The sequence below is a fragment of the Pristiophorus japonicus genome, chromosome 1 (assembly GCF_044704955.1).
Source record: "Pristiophorus japonicus isolate sPriJap1 chromosome 1, sPriJap1.hap1, whole genome shotgun sequence".
In the NCBI taxonomy this organism is placed as follows: Eukaryota; Metazoa; Chordata; class Chondrichthyes; family Pristiophoridae; genus Pristiophorus; species Pristiophorus japonicus.
In genome coordinates this window covers 167,229,319-167,245,575 of record NC_091977.1, presented here as the reverse complement: position 1 = coordinate 167,245,575, position 16,257 = coordinate 167,229,319, and the positions used below count along the sequence as shown (strand labels likewise).

At 42.6% G+C, this 16,257-nt stretch overlaps 1 protein-coding gene across 6 annotated transcripts in view; it reads right to left on the bottom strand.

The window, feature by feature from the left end:
- Window positions 1-1,338: 1,338 nt before the first annotated feature.
- LOC139266875 (endoplasmic reticulum aminopeptidase 1-like) overlaps window positions 1,339-16,257 on the bottom strand; it is a 124,711-nt gene continuing 109,792 nt past the window's right edge. For all 6 annotated transcript variants that reach the window (XM_070884485.1, XM_070884525.1, XM_070884502.1 and 3 more), the window contains 2 exons: window positions 10,181-10,262; window positions 1,339-6,542 (listed from right to left, as the gene is read on the bottom strand). In XM_070884485.1, the coding sequence (XP_070740586.1) occupies window positions 6,390-6,542; window positions 10,181-10,262 (235 nt within the window). In that variant the 3' untranslated portion in view covers window positions 1,339-6,389. The remainder of the gene's footprint in view (window positions 6,543-10,180; window positions 10,263-16,257) is intronic.

The following is a 16,257-nucleotide window of genomic DNA, read 5'->3' as shown; positions in this document are numbered from 1 at the left end:
GTCTTTCAGCAGCATATTGTGATGCGATAGAACTTTTTACCAAATTGTTTAACTACTAAGAATTGGGGCTGAAATTCCGACCTCCCCGGGTCCATACGGAATGTGTATGGATTTCCGAGCTGTCAAGTCCTGGCTTGACAGATCCAAAGCATCTGGGCGGCAAGGACATTCGCATGGGCAAGATTGCGCTATTTGCCCATCTCTTGCCCAGCGAATGTCCTTCAAACTCTTGCGGCTGGTTAAAGCAGGTGCATAGCCTATTGTTACCAACGTAAGAGTTTTAAGATATAAAAAATGTATAAAAATAAAATTTAAAAACACATTTTACGTTAAAAACCCTGCCCAAAGATAAGTTTATTTTAAAACCCAATTACAAAACTTTTTTATTTAAATCGGAAAAATATATTTTTTTTCTAACACATTTATTGACTTTAATTTAAATTACTGTTAAATATGAGATGTTTTTTTATTTTTTATGTTGTGTTTAGTGTGTTTTTCTCATTAATAGCAATAAGAACTCGTACATGCAGAGTTCTCATTGCTATTAACGAGAATACTGTACCTGATTGGCTGAGCAGTCACACGTGAATGCAACTTCTGCATTGGCACCTCAAGGACGGGAGCGAGCTTTGAAGCATGGGAAGAGAAGGCATCCCCACCGGAATTGCAGGTACCTCCGGGACCACCAGGTAAATTCGTAAAAATTCTCTGGTTGGAGGCGTTCGTCCGAAAGAAGCCTCCAACCGGAATTTCAGGCCCAATATATTCTTCCAGTAAAGCGAAGTCAATAGCTGGTTCTTAGGTGGACCTACTGAGAGATTTGCAGCTGGAGCATTTCTAGCATTAATCACCTCATTCACCCATTCCCAGTATTCACATTAATGGGACGATATCCCTTCAACCTGACTATTACAGAACAAAGGCCCGATACGGTGTGTATTGGAGAAGGGGGGCTGTAATTTGGTGCAGTAACCAGGTCTGATCAATAAACAACAAGGAAAGTGGGCTCTGTGGGGCAAACACTTCTTATGCCTTCTCCCGAGATACTGTAGAACACTTCAGCTGCCTCAGTGGGACGAATGCCTCTGCTGCATGTGTGGAGATGCAGGTACCTGCCCAGATTATGCAATTTATCCTCTTCTTGGGATTTGGGAGAGGGCATCAGTGGGTGAAAACCTGGCCTTTCTGCACTAACGCTGTTAAATGGCACCACAGCATTTCCAGGATTTGATCTCAAGAAGTTTAAACCAGCACAGATGGATGCTTTATTCTAATATCAGTGCTTTGATTTGAGTCTCCTGGGGCAAAATCGAGAGGCAAGATATGATCATGATCAATAAGTTAGGATAATACAAAGGAAAATCTGTTGTACTTTTTCCACCTCATGACTGCTGCTGAGTGCAAGTATGAAAAGGTTCCAATTATTTATTAGCTGCAGCATGGTACAGATGCAGGTAGTTCTCGAGGTGAAGTAGCAAAATTTACATTTTGACTATTTTAATACTCCTGTCTAGGGAAAGTGACCTTTGTATAGTGTTCTCATCCTTTATAGTGGTTGTCAAATGTGCAATGTTCCACTGTGAAAATCCAATTGCTGTATACGTGGAAAAGCAAGGGACCTGCTCCCACATTTACTTTGTGGAAACCAGCTCCTGCAGTCTGACAGCACATTTATATGGGAATATGATGCTTTCAGTACCGTGGGAGTGGGGACACTTATACAACAAAATGCAGCCGATTGAGTGAGATGAGCATGTCTCTAATCAGCAGCTCTCTCGCAAAGTAAAAGTGCCAACACTTTTAAGCCACTTTTTGTTTCTCAAATACAATTAAGATATTCACTCTATCAGGTACTGAACTTCCAGGTAACAACTAATTATTCGTCTGGATCAGAACCCAGCACCAGTGATTTTGGATATAAAGGTGCAACTTACTTTCTCTCTAAATGTGGGGACTGAAACAACAGGTTACCTTTGCTAGGTTAACCCTTTAAAGCGAAGTTGGCTCAGGCTTTAAAATACTAAAGGCCTTATTCTGCTCACTGCCAAAATCAGATAACTCTGATAGGCAACTCTGTGATCTGCCCTATTTAACTCTGTGAAATAGAAACATAGAAACATAGAAAATGGGGGGTTCTGCCCATCAAGTTGTCAAACATAAAGAGTTCCAGCCAACCAATTGCCTACCATTTTCTTTAAGGGACTCACAAATGATTGTCAATCAAAGTTACTATCCTGAGATGAGAGCCTACCCTTTGATGTGGCCCAGGAGGCTCTGAAGTCAATGTGTGGCTAAGTCCCCAGCCCTTCGAATGGAATAGAATGACCTTCTGGACCATCAGGTGTCACAAGGAGCCATCTTTTCACAACAGCATGAATTGTTTGAAATTCTACATAATGACTCTTCCTATATAACAAACAAAAATACTCTATCATCACTATTTTGCAAACCTAAATAAACATGCATCTTGAGGAAAATCTAATGGAGCATTCAAATGGTTTCCGACTGCTGGCATGCTGTTAAAAAAAAATGTTGTGTGTAGCCTTGGGAATTAACCTTGTACATACTAAATCCAGCATTACATTATAATAAGTTTAAAAATCGAACACAGATCCAACATAGGTAAAAATCCAGATCGCCACACTCCATCTTACACTAAAGAACAAAAACTTACATTTATACAGCATTTCATCTCCTCAAGACATTCCTGAGCTCTTCATACTGAATAAATTACCAGCATTATTGGTAAACATTTCAATTCGCAAATGTTAAATGAATTCAATGACTGGAAACATTGCAAATTATTCTACTTATAAAAGTGGAGCAATGATTCATGCATCAGGTGAGTTTCATTACGACTGGAACAGATTCAAATTAGAATACAAGCAATTAAAATGTCGTCATCCAGCACTTTTGTGAGTCCTCTTAAAACACAGTAGTTTATGTAACAACAGTTCTTTTAAATTTGATGCAATTACAGCACTAAAGCCAGTCCCAGATGATTTCAAGGCAGGAAGAGAGGACCTAATTTTATCTCAAAAACTAGGATTGATTAGCTTTTAGAAGATATAAAAATAAGAGTCAAACTAAAAGATGACCATCACTTGAAAATAATGAACACTTTTCAATATGCTTATGCACAAGCAGAATCACTAACTTCAGCAGCAGGACTATAATATAAATGATGCAGTAGTACTGTCTCTGCACCCACAGAGGTGATCTATACTTGTTCCTTCAGCTTTCTATTTGGGTAGGGAATAGCACTTCACATTGCCCACTTCTGCACATCTTTCTGGCATAATGCAAGTGTACTGCTATTGGCATCCCACAGTACAAATAGGGCAAATTACACAGCATTGGTTCCTCCAATGTAATACAGAACTGTTCCACATAAAGCAGCTTTGGGACAATTATATTGTTCAACAGTAAACTGCAGTAAATTATTAAAACACAATCATATTCTAGAATGAGCATCAACTTTAATGGGATTTCAAAGCAACGTTAGCAATACCGAAAATATATTGTGCTATTTCAGTATCTTAGAGAGTCAGTGTTAAAAACACACAGTTGGTAATAAGACACACATTTGCTATTTTATACTGTGTCTGCTGGTGCTAAACGTTGAGCATTCATCCTATGCCACTAATAATCCCTGGAGCTACCTACCAGACTGTCAGTCAGAATCCTGATTGCATGTTCGGTTAGCTATCCTCAATCAGGCTTCAGACTCTAGGGAGCCGATTTTAAGCAAAGCCTCCGCCCGCCAAAGTGCCACTGATGGCTGGCGAGGTACCGGACTGTACTTTGGGCGGGATATTCATGAAGAAGGTCCCTCGAAGATCGGCGGGTGGCAAATGGAAGGCGTATACTGCCAATCTGAGTGGTAGTGGGTAGGAGTTTGCATTCTCGGCAGCGGGGGCGAGGGGGTTCCCGATGGTCTTACCCTTCCACCAGCCCACAATTCCCCAGAATTATGGCAAGAGACTGCCAGAACCTCTGCTTAACTTTCGGGCTTTCCAGTATAGTAGGCAGTGTTTGGGATGAATAGCAGCACAGAGTGAAAGTTGGAAGCTAGTCACTGCAGCATTTGTTTCATTTTTTTAATGCATTAAGGGAAATGCTTCATTGGATTTCTCTCCATTCAAAGGTTGGAAAGGGCATGTGGAGTCTTTATTATTAATAAAAACAATATTGGTGTAAAGCATTGGATATTAACATAGAAACATAGAAAATGGGTGCAGGAGTAGGCCATTTGGCCCTTCGAACCTGCACCACCATTCAATAAGATCATGGCTAATCATTTTTGCAACTTCAGTACCCCATTCCTGCTTTCTCTCTCTGCCCCTTGATCCCTTTAGCCATAAGGGCCACATCTAACTCCCTTTTGAATATATGTAACGAACTGGCCTCAACAACTTTCTGTGGTAGAGAATTCCACAGGCTCACAATTCTCAGAGAAGAAGTTTCTCCTCATCTCAGTCCTAAATGGCTTACCCCTTATCCTTGGACTGGTTCTGGACTTCCCCAACATCGGGATTATTCTTCCTGCATCTAACCTGTCCAATCCCGTCAGAATTTTATATGTTTCTAAGAGAGCCCCTCTCATTCGTCTAAATTCCAGTGAATATAAGCCTAGTCGATTCAGTCTTTCTTCATATGTCAGTCCTGTCATCCCGGGAATCAGTCTGGTGAACCTTCGCTGCACTCCCTCAATAGCAAGAATGTCCTTCCTCAGATTAGGAGACCAAAACTGAACATAATATTCAAGGTGTGGCCTCACCAAGGCCCTGTACAACTTCAGTAAGACCTCCCTGCTCTTATACTCAAATCCTCTCGCTATGAAGGCCAACATGCCATTTGCCTTCTTCACCGCCTGCTGTACCTGCATGCTAACTTTCAATGGCTGATGCACCATGACACCCGGGTCTCGTTGCACCTCCCCTTTTCCTAATCTGTCACCATTTTAAATATGTATTTTTTTTATTTGTTATGTTAAATGTATTTTTTATATGATCCCCATTCATGCTTATGGGGTTTCTGTACATATGGAATCCCCATAAGCATGAATGGGGATCTCCTTCTTTGATTGGTTGGGCTGGCCCACACCATTAACTTCTTTAGTAGTCACAGAAACTGTTTTGCAATAAGATCATCATTGTATTGTCTCCAATCTTCCACCTATTTTTTTTTGCCCTCATTGAGGTGAGATATTAATGCTGGGAATTAGGCACATTGCATGTCAAACACCCAATATCAATTATTCCAGGTCAGGTTTCGAACAGTAAAGCTCTTTGACCCAACAATTTGGCTTAACCTCAGAAGAACAATTTTAAGAGGATATTTTCCTATTCCGGCAAACCAATTATCCCGTGCACTCTCTGAACAAGATTACCATTTAGTACCAGTTTCCTGCTGTGGTAGGAACTGGACTGGCACTGCTGAAACTTACTTTGAACAAGATTTTTGCAATAGTGGAGACTTTTATTCCATCAATCTAGGCTGTATTTGAACCAGCACTAAAATCTAGTCCACTGCACCTAGTCCTCCTGTCTGCAATCTTTCAAAGAGATTTCAGGCTAATTAATGGTCGGTAGATAGGCAAAAATGTTAACATTTTTCGAGTAACAGGTTCAAAAAAGGTTTCAAAACAGCACAAAATGTGTGTCATTATTTGCATGGAGCTGTATTAAAGACACTGCAACTGTGAACCATTATCCTGAAAGATCGTTAACTAAGAATCACCAATCACAATTATCTTGTGCCTGTTTTGTTGGAGAAGTTGCCAATAGAAGAGATGAGGAAAGATTTTAAGAGGCCATGCTCTTTAAGGATAATTGCTGTCAACATTTTAATTTTATTTGGGGGGGGGGGGGGCGGCAGTCATTTCAAACCAAATCATTTTGCTCTTAAGAATAGAGTCAGCTGTGAAAGTTACCCTGTGGGATTTTAAACTAGAGTTATTCCAGAATTTAGGAAAATCTTTTTCAAAAGACCCGACGTGATTTACCGTGGAATTGTCGTGGACCATGTTTTTTCAGTGACTGCAACAAAAACAAAAAAAGTGCACTTTAAAAATTCACAACTCTTGTTCTGCCTGTCCAAATATTTAACTTGCAGCAGATACAATACCTGTTACGGTGTGCAAAGTGCTGCACTATGGGCTTCATCAGTTCTTTTTCATCAATTTTCTTTTAGTCCAGGTATGATAGGTGATGATGATGTCACTGCTCATTGATTTTCAAACCTGGTAAATATTATTTTACCTGGATGATGATACAAGTATAACTAAGATAGTATGTTTGCAAACTTCTACTAAACTCTAAGAACAAACAGTGTCTCTTTAAGGAAACTGAGGAGTGGGGAAAGGATGCAGGATGATGGTCAATGAATTAATCAACGGATTTTAAATTCTCCAGCCACGTACTGATCTTTACAAAATTCTTGTCCATCCAGCGGATATTTTCCTCAATTGTTTCAAATGCCTGTTGAGCACACCGGAGCTGTGAACCATTATCCTTCAAAGATTCAAAAAATCTTCGGACCTAGAAAACAGATTGAGATTTTTCTCTTTTAGTGGAAGTAAAGGATTACAATAAAGAAGCTGGTTAACAAACAAATGGTAATCAGCTGTGCTCTGCAAACAGCACGGCAAATTCCTCCCAAATGCAGCACTAAACTATGGCCGTAATTTGCAGCCACTATGGGTGGGTATGATGTGCCCACGTGTCCATAGGGGCCGCACAAGTTCCAGGTTTAGGCATGCACATGCTCTAAAACCCCGAACTTGCAATCTGTCAAAAGTCATCCGCATCCCAGGGGAAAAGGCCTCCGTGGGCAGAGGGATTTGCCCAGCTCTCTGCCCAGCAAATGCCTGTGAAATTTTTATGCCTGGTAAAAGCAGGCGTAAGGCAAGCTTTTGCCAGCATAAGAGTTTTAAAAAACATTTATTTTTTAAAGTTTCATTTATTTAAAGATTAATACACTTACAGTAAGTTATGGTTATTTTTAGCCCCTATAAAACATTTAAATTTATTTTTCAAAAAATTTAATGTTTTAAATGTTTAATTATATTGTATTTTAATTAATTTTAAATACGTATTTTTTTTATTTGTTATGTTAAATGTATTTTTTTATCTGATCCCCATTCATGCTTATGGGGTTTCCGTTCATACGGAATCCCCATAAGCATGAATGGGGATCCCTTTCTTTGATTGGTTAGGCTGGCCAACATGATCCCAGCTTGTGAACTGCATGTGCCCCTGACATACGTGGGCCTCTACACACATCTATGCACAGAGGCCCAGGAGCACAAGTCTTTGTGGATCCAGAGACCGAAGGTAAGTACGTCGATTTTTTGGTGGTTGGAGCCATCTGACCGCAAATTCTGTAACATCACAAGCAAATAAGTTACACAAGAATATACATTCTACATTTCTGTAACAGTGCATCTTGTGATCTGTTCCAATAGTTACATATTCTTGTCAGTTAGAAAATGCACTGCTGCAAGAGAGCGGGTTAAGAGGATAAAGATGTCAGGAGAGGGAAACAGCCATGGGTCATCATACTTCCTTTGAGTAGGAACCTCGGAGTTCCCCTAGGGGCAGCACAAAGCCTTAAGGACAAAGCGATCTTAAATGTGCTTTTTGGTCAACGACAAGACAGTAGTAGGAGTGCCCATATTTGGCCTCATAAATCCTGGGCCAAGGAAGAGCAAACCAGTAACCTTGACAGATAGCAGAGTGCGTATGTGTGCGTATGTATATACGCATGTGCACACATGTATCTGTACATGTACGTACGTGTGTGTATGCGTGTGTATGAGTGAGTGAGGGAGAGATTGAGATTCTCCCCACATGAAAAATAACCCTAGAGTGAGGCACTGGAGATCTGCTGTCACCCATATGGAATGCTACATCAGTAGGAGTCAGACCTTTAAGAAATGAGGAAAATGGAAAATTAGAAGTCTATGGACTTTGACAGAACCACAGAATGGACGTTGCATACTGATTACAGTTATATTGCTTTTATATATGAAGTAAAGTAAGTCTGAGACAAGATAGTAAAAAAATAAGGGTACCGAACATGAATATGCTGCTCTATTTTAATATAGTTTCATTTTTGCACCACAGCAAATCAGCAAGACTTCTTCGACAGCATCTCCCAAACCCACGACCTCTATCACCTAGAAGGACAAGGGCGGCAGGCACATGGGAACACCATTACCTGCAAGTTCCCCTCCAAGTTACACGCCATCCTAACTTGGAAATATATCACCATATTCCTTCATGCAGGAGATCACAATCACTAAGGAGGTGGTACTCAGTAAGATAATGGGACTAAAGGCAGATAAATCTCCTGGACCTGATGGCTTGCATCCTAGTGTTTTAAGGGAAGTAGCGGCAGGCATTGTGAATGCATTGGTTGTAATTTACCAAAATTTCCTGGATTCTGTGGAGGTCCCAGCAGATTGGAAAACTGCAAATGTAATGCCCCTATTTAAAAAAGGAGGCAGACAAAAAGCAGGAATCTACAGACCAGTTAGCCTAACATCTGTGGTTGGGAAAATGCTGGAGTCCATTATTAAAGAAGCAGAAGCAGGACATTTGGAAAAGCAAAATTCGGTCAGGCAGAGTCAGCATGGATTTATGAAAGGGAAGTCATGTTTGACAAATTTGCTGGAATTCTTTGAGGATGTAACAGGGTGGATAAAGGGGAACCAGTGGATGTGGTGTATTTGGACTTCCAGAAGGCATTTGACAAGGTGCCACATAAAAGGTTACTGCACAAGATAAAAGTTCATGGGGTTGGGGGTAATATATTAGCATGGATAGAAGATTGGCTAACAAACAGAAAACAGAGAGTCGGGATAAATGGTTCATTCTCTGGTTGGCAATCAGTAACTAGTGGGGTGCCGCAGGGATCAGTGCTAGGACCCCAACTATTTACAATCTACATTAACAACTTGGAAGAAGGAACGGAGTGTAACGTAGCCAGGTTTGCTGATGATACAAAGATGGGAGGAAAAGCAATGTGTGAGGAGGACACAAAAAATCTGCAAAAGGACAGACAGGCTAAGTGAGTGGGCAAGAATTTGGCAGATGGAGTATAATGTTGGAACGTGTGAGGTCATGCACTTTGGCAGAAAAAAAATCAAAGAGCAAATTATTATTTAAATGGAGAAAGATTGCAAAGTGCTGCAGTACTGTGGGACCTGGGGATACTTGTGCATGAAACACAAAAGGATAGTATGCAGGTACAGCAAGTGATCAGGAAGGCCAATGGAATCTTGGCCTTTATTGCAAAGGGGATGGAGTATAAAAGCAGGGAAGTCTTGCTACAGTTATACAGGGTATTGGTGAGGCCACACCTGGAATACTGCGTGCAGTTTTGGTTTCCATATTTACGAAAGGATGTACTTGCTTTGGAGGCAGTTCAGAGAGGGTTCACTAGGTTGATTCCGGAGATGAGGGGGTTGACTTATGAGGAAAGGTTGAGTAGGTTGGGCCTTTACTCACTGGAATTCAGAAGAATGAGAGGTGATCTTATCGAAACCTGTAAGAGTATGAGGGGGCTTGACAAGGTGGATGCAGAGAGGATGTTTCCACTGATGGGGGAGACTAGAACTAGAAGGCATGAACTTAGAATAAGGGGTCGCCCATTTAAAACTGAGATGAGGAGAAATTTCTTCTCTCAGAGGGTTGTAAATCTGTGGAATTTGCTGCCTCAGAGAGTTGTGGAATATATGGGTCATTGAATATATTTAAGACAGAAATAGACAGTTTCTTAAACGATAAGGGGTTATGGGGAGCAGGGAGGGAAGTGGAGCTGAGTCCATGATCAGATCAGCCATGATAATATTAAATGGCAGAGCAGGCTCAAGGGGCCGTGTGGCCTACTCCTGTTCCTATTTCTTATGTTGTTATGTTCATTGTCGCTGGGTCAAAATCCTGGAACTTCCTCCCTACCTTTACCACACGGGTTGCAGCAGTTCAAGGCGGCGGCTCACCACCATCGTCCCAAGGGTTATTAGGGATGGTCAATAAATGCTGGCCTTGTACAGCGACACCCACATCCCAGGACCGAATATAAAAACTAAAATAAAATTTTACTATACAAGGCAATATAATTTATAACAAAAGTAACATAACTAGTAATTTTTACTTTTTGACTGGTTACCTACCTCTTCAAGTTTAAGCCTTGTTGAATACTGAAATGTAATACCAGTCACGGTATGTGCAAGTGAAGGTGATCCAAGTTCAAACCTAAAGATTAAGTGAAACAAATAATGAGAGCAATCTGTGAAAAGATTGTTAATGGCTTACAAAAAAATCAGAAGAAAGGGCCACATCGTTTCAAAGCAAACAACAGCACATGTCTTTAACCCAACAATCCCTTTTTATTTTTTTCAAAAAGAGCAATTTCCGAGAGTAGACTGTCTGGTTCTGCATTCGATTTATTAATTTCTTTCCCAATAGAACCCATGCCACTCCTCCAATCAGGGGACTGGGCCTTGGATTTCAGCCATCATTGTGCAAGAGTCAGTTTTAGTTCAACCACTATTGCCTTTTGTCACCACATGTTTGCCTCTGAATTATAACCAAAACATTACCATCTTTTCTCTTTTGAAATGCTGGTGGACCTGTTAGGTTTCCAGGATTCTTTTGTATTATTTCCTCCTCCAACCGGAATGACAGGCTAATCGAGACTATGGTGATCTCCACAGATGCAGTTAATGTCATCTTGCTATCGGGTAAGGCTTGGCCGTCTGAGGAAAAGAGTGTTCGAAGGCCAGGCCCTCAAAACTGCCACCAAGCTCATGGTTTACAGGGCTGTAGTAATACCTGCCCTCCTGTATGGCTCAGAGACATGGACCATGTACACCTCAAGTTGCTGGAGAAATATCACCAACAATGTCTCCGCAAGATCCTACAAATCCTCTGGGAGGACAGGTGCACCAACATCAGCGTCCTCATTCAGGCTAACATCCCCAGCATTGAAGCACTGACCATACTCGATCAGCTCCGCTGGGCAGGTCACATAGTTCGCATGCCAGACACGAGACTCCCAAAGCAAGTGCTCTACTCGGAGCTCCTTCATGGCAAAGGAGCCAAAGATGGGCAGCGGAAACGCTACAAGAACACCCTCAAAGCCTCCCTGATAAAGTGTGACATCCCACTGACACCAGGGCGTCCCTGGCCCAAGACCGCCCTAAGTGGAGGAAGTGCATCCGAGAGGGCGCTGAGCACCTCGAGTCTCAACGCCGAGAGCATGCAGAAATCAAGCGCAGGCAGCGGAAAGAGCGTGCGGCAAACCAGTCCCACCCACCCCTTCCCTCAACGACTATCTGTCCCACCTGTGACAGAGTCTGTGGCTCTCGTATTGGACTGTTCAGCCACCAAGAACTCATTTCAGGAGTGGAAGCAAGTCTTCCTCGATTCCGAGGGACTGCCTATGATGATGAAGGCTATTAATGGATATGAAGAAATGGGGAGAGGAGAATGGGGTTAAAAAGATAAAGAACTGCTACAGCCAATAGAATGGTGGAGCCAAATCCGGAATAGGCACACCTAAATTGTTGGAACAAAATCTTGAAGCTCTGGGGCAAAATGGTTTAATTTTCACCTTTTGAAAGACAGAACATTATGGGTGGCTCCACAATAATGAATAACTAAAACCACTCCCTGTTCTTTATGTGGCTACAATTCACTTCTCAGTCTCCTTATATACATATATGGTTCTCTTCTCTCTAACTCTGCATGTGTTCTTCTCTCCTATCTCTGTGTCTATCACCATGACTGAAAGTCTCTCTATATCTCTCTATATCTCTCTTTGCCACGTCTTCAACCACCTTGTCATGTATCTGATTTTTTTTTCTCCTCGTAACTGAATTTCTCTCTTGTTTGAATCAGAAGGTTGTGGGTTGATTCGCAGTCCAGAGATGTAAGCACATAATCCAGACTGACATTTCAGTACAGTACTGAGGGAGTGCTGCACTGTCAGAGCTGCCGTCTTTCAGATGAGATGTTAAACCAAGACCCTGTCTGCCCTCTCAGGTGGATGTAAAAGATCCCTGGTACTTTTCAAAGAAGGGCAGTATAGTTCACCTGGTGGCCTGACCAACATGTATCCCTCAAGCAACATCACTAAAATAGATTATCTAGTCATTATCTCTTTGCTGTTTGTGGGACCTTGTTGTGCACAAATTGGCTGCACGTGATCCTACATCACAACAGTGACTGCACTGCAAAAGTATTCCATTTGCTGTGAAGCGTTTTGGGATATCCTCAGGTTGTGTAAGGAACTATACAAGTTCTTCCTTTCTTTTCACTTTGTCTGAACTGAACTCACCCTCTTGCTCTCCCTAGGTGTCTGATCATCTATCTATATATTTATGAAAGAATGGAGATACTGGGACTAATTCTACCGGAGTAGAAAAGGCTAAGAGGAGATTTAATAGAAGTTTTTAAACTCATGAAGGGTCTTGATCAGGTGAAAAGGAACAGACTATTTCCTCTGGTTGGGTCATCAGTGATGAGGGGTCATCAATTTAAAATTGTCACTAAGAGAGTGACGGGAGAAGTTAGGACAAAATTATATAGAATTTATATAGAAGGGAATGCTTTGCCAGAGGGAGTAGTTGAGGTAGCGACCACTCAATTTTTCAAGATAAAAGTGGACCTCTTGGACACCCAAGGTGCACCTGATGCAGATTTTGGATAGGCCTGTAAATGACGCACCTGTTTCGGGTGGGAGGCTGTTTAAATATGCAAATTGCAATTTTGAAGTATAAAGTAGGAAAGTGTGCCAGGCAGTCTTCTTTAAATGGACTGCTGGTGGTCACTGCACAAATGGCCCGATGCTACTCATGCCCAGTCACCCTCCGGATCGGCATCCTCCTGCCTCACTCTCCCACACCGGCGAGCTGGAGTGGAAAACCCATTCGGCACCCACTGCTCACTGGCTACATTCAAATGAGGCTTGATTCTCAAAGTGGTTCAGATACCCGACGTTGGCTTTGGGCACATGGCACAGCCACTCCGCCAACCTCACGCCCGTTTTGGGCATATGTCTAAAATCACCCCATATGTCTGAGCGGCTGTCTCTCCAAGTGCCAAAACTTCTGTCTAGCCGTGTGGGCCTGAACATGTCTGCCTATCCCATGTCTGAACTTGTAGCTCCCTCTTCGTCTGAATTTGTCTCATTCTATTTCCCCGTCCCTCTTGTCTGATGACCACAAAATGCACGAGATCAATATTTCTTGAGCACCAGTAATCTATCCTGGCTTTCCTCATGGTAAGTCATTGTCTGTCTTTGCTGCCTTTTGTGCTCCTAGGTGTGGATCTCTCTCTTATCATTATTTACTTACCCATCTGCTCCTGCCTCCATTTTAACCATTCTCTTTCACTTCGCCTCTGCCCCTCTACCTTTCTTTTCCCCTTGACCCTTTCTCCTCGTCTCCCTTCCAACCCTTTTAGGCTTAATCCCCAACAGTGCTCCTCATCTATCTTAGAAGGTCTTCCTATCTCTTTCCTCTTTCTTTTCCCTCTCCCCTCCCCCTTTTACCTTCATCTCCCCTTCCCTCACTGTTGCCTCTCACCATTTCCCACTTCCTTGCTCCTTCCTTTAACCTCTCGACCCTCTTTACAACCTTCCAACTTCATGGCCTTTTGATACAATACCTCCAGAGTTACTGGCTGCTCGTTACCAATGGGAATCTCTGCTTAATTTGTAAAGCACGGACAGTGCTTACAATATATCTGCTGACTAACTTTTACAGAAGAGATATGGGTGCTACAAACATTTTAAAACATGACCAGCTGATTTCCCTCCAGCAAAGAGCAGCCAACAAGCCCAGAACCTCTGGAGATCAGAGGCAGGTGACGTTATCACTTTAAGGATGGGGTAAAAGGATGGGAAATCAGCAACTACCTAGGCCAGGAACAACTAAAGACAGAGACAGGCGGCACTGCCATCAGTCAAGCCTAGGAGGTACATAGAAAATTTACTCCAGAATATCCATCCGTGGAAATGGCTTACACCTTTGCTATGTTCACTTGTGTAAAGTTGTCTAATGACATGATATTTTCAATTGTCTGGATTGAAGACATGATGGGCATTTTTCATGTTGCTGAATGAGAAGTTACCATGGAGTTACTGGTTAGACCTGAGCTACACTAATGAGAATAAAAGTAGTTTGAAGAAGATCTTGATCTGCCTACAGAAATTTACACAAGAGAAGGCATCTGTAAATGCCTAAACTGTAACAAGAGAGGAGGGGAGAAAGTTGGCAAAGGAAACAGATGCCTTTCTGCAGGGTCCTGCCAATTTTCTCCCTGGCCACTCTCCGGCATGGAAGCTTTTCACTGCCACAGAACCGCTCCGTCTCGTGGCCTGGAAAAGAACTGCATCATTCAGTTGCAAGGGAAGGAAAGTCGAGAGGGGTTGCTTTTTGTTCAGAGCATTCCTCTTTCACAGAAGAAAATGTTACTTTAGTCAAGAATTATTCACCTTTTGCTTTGCCAGCCTGGTTTCCCAGGATCACAGAGGTCTGGAGCAGTTCAAAGACCATTTGGCTTTTCCATCGCCAGCTGTTTGGAATAGGTCCCTCCCAGATGTTCCTCTAAATAACCCAACTTTAATGGTCTCACAAGGAGGCAACATCCTACTCGGGTCTCCATGGTGGTGATCAAATTAACAAAAATGGTATTCAATTTAAAATCTGGTGAGTGAGAGTATAATTTTCTTTTGAGGTGGAATACTTTGAATAAAAAGGTACTCTCCAGACTTGCCTTCCCCATCAAATTGACTAAAATGTCTGTACATGAATGAAATACACTACAGCATTTTAACATTTTATTTTCCGTATACAAATAACATTTAACTTGCTGAAAATGAATATTTTAAATATAATATCGTGTTGAATATTAACTGAAAAAGGTTTAAAGTAATCAGCAAATGAAGTTGAAAAATGCCTCACATTCTGCGACACAGGAATGAGGTAAAGAGATAGAGGTTGAACTTCCCTTACCCGGAACTCTCGGGACCTGGCCTGTGCCAAATAAGGGATTTTGCCGGATAAAGGGAGGATAGCCCGATTGGGGTGGGGAAGGCGGCCCGAGATCGGGGAGGGGGGTGGGGGGGGGGGGGAGGAGGTCAGTGCCCCGGCCGGGCAGGAAGTGTTGGTGGGCCGCGAAGTGTCGGCGCGGCCCCCAGCGGGCCGAGTGTCGCGTGTCGGTGCAGCCCCCGGCAGGCTGAGTGTCGGCGCGGCCGCCGGCGGGCCGAGTGTCGCGTGCCGGCGCGGCCCCCGGCGGCCCGAGTGCCGGGGCGGCCCCCGGCGGGCCGAGTGTCGGCATGGTCCCCGGTGGCCCGAGTGTCGGGGGAGCCCCAAAGTCGGCCGCGTTTTGCACATGTACCCCCGGCCACCAGAATCATGCCGGACGAGGGGTAGTGCCGGATTAAGGGAGTCCTGGATAAGGGAGGTCCAACCTGTACTTGCATCAAAAGCAACATAGAAAAAGCACCAGTACCTTCAGTGTATGTTCCCCAACAATTGTTCTTTTCAATTAAAAAAAATTCACAAATATATCCCCAGAAACATATTTTGTGAATCCATAGTACATTTTCTCTCCATTTTGGGCTCAGGGATGGACATATTGCACAAACATTTTAAGCTAGTTTAGTTCACAATAGTTCCTTAATGAAACATTCTCATAACTAGTTAGAATTGCTCAGGCACAATGGGCCATAGACTGCTTTCTGTGCTGTAAACTTCTATACAGACACTACACATCTCTGTTTAGCACGTATGGGCTGTTAATTCTCTTTGACGCTTTAGATATGCACTGGTTATGCGAAAAAGTTCCTGCATTGTACAGAATGGAGGTGTGGTGGTCCTGAGCTTTATAGCACCAACGGGGACCACCATAGCAAGGGAAGATTGAGTTTGATTCCCCATTTTAATCAGTCCCCAATTTGAGTCACATCAACAGAGAGGTGCTGAACAGAGGCTGCAATGTCTCCGAACAAAGAGAATGAAAATATCCTGCCTACACAGTACCTCATGCTTTCTAGTGACTGGCCAAAGCTACATTAGCAAATTCATCAGTCCTCTCAACAGCAAAAGAGACTCAAAGACACGGGGGTATATTACATAAACTACATTACAAAATGAACAGGAAAGAGTTTCCAGACTCTATTCTCAAAATGGATGCAAATACTTCCAACTCCTATTAGAAACTTGTATAATAATACAGTACT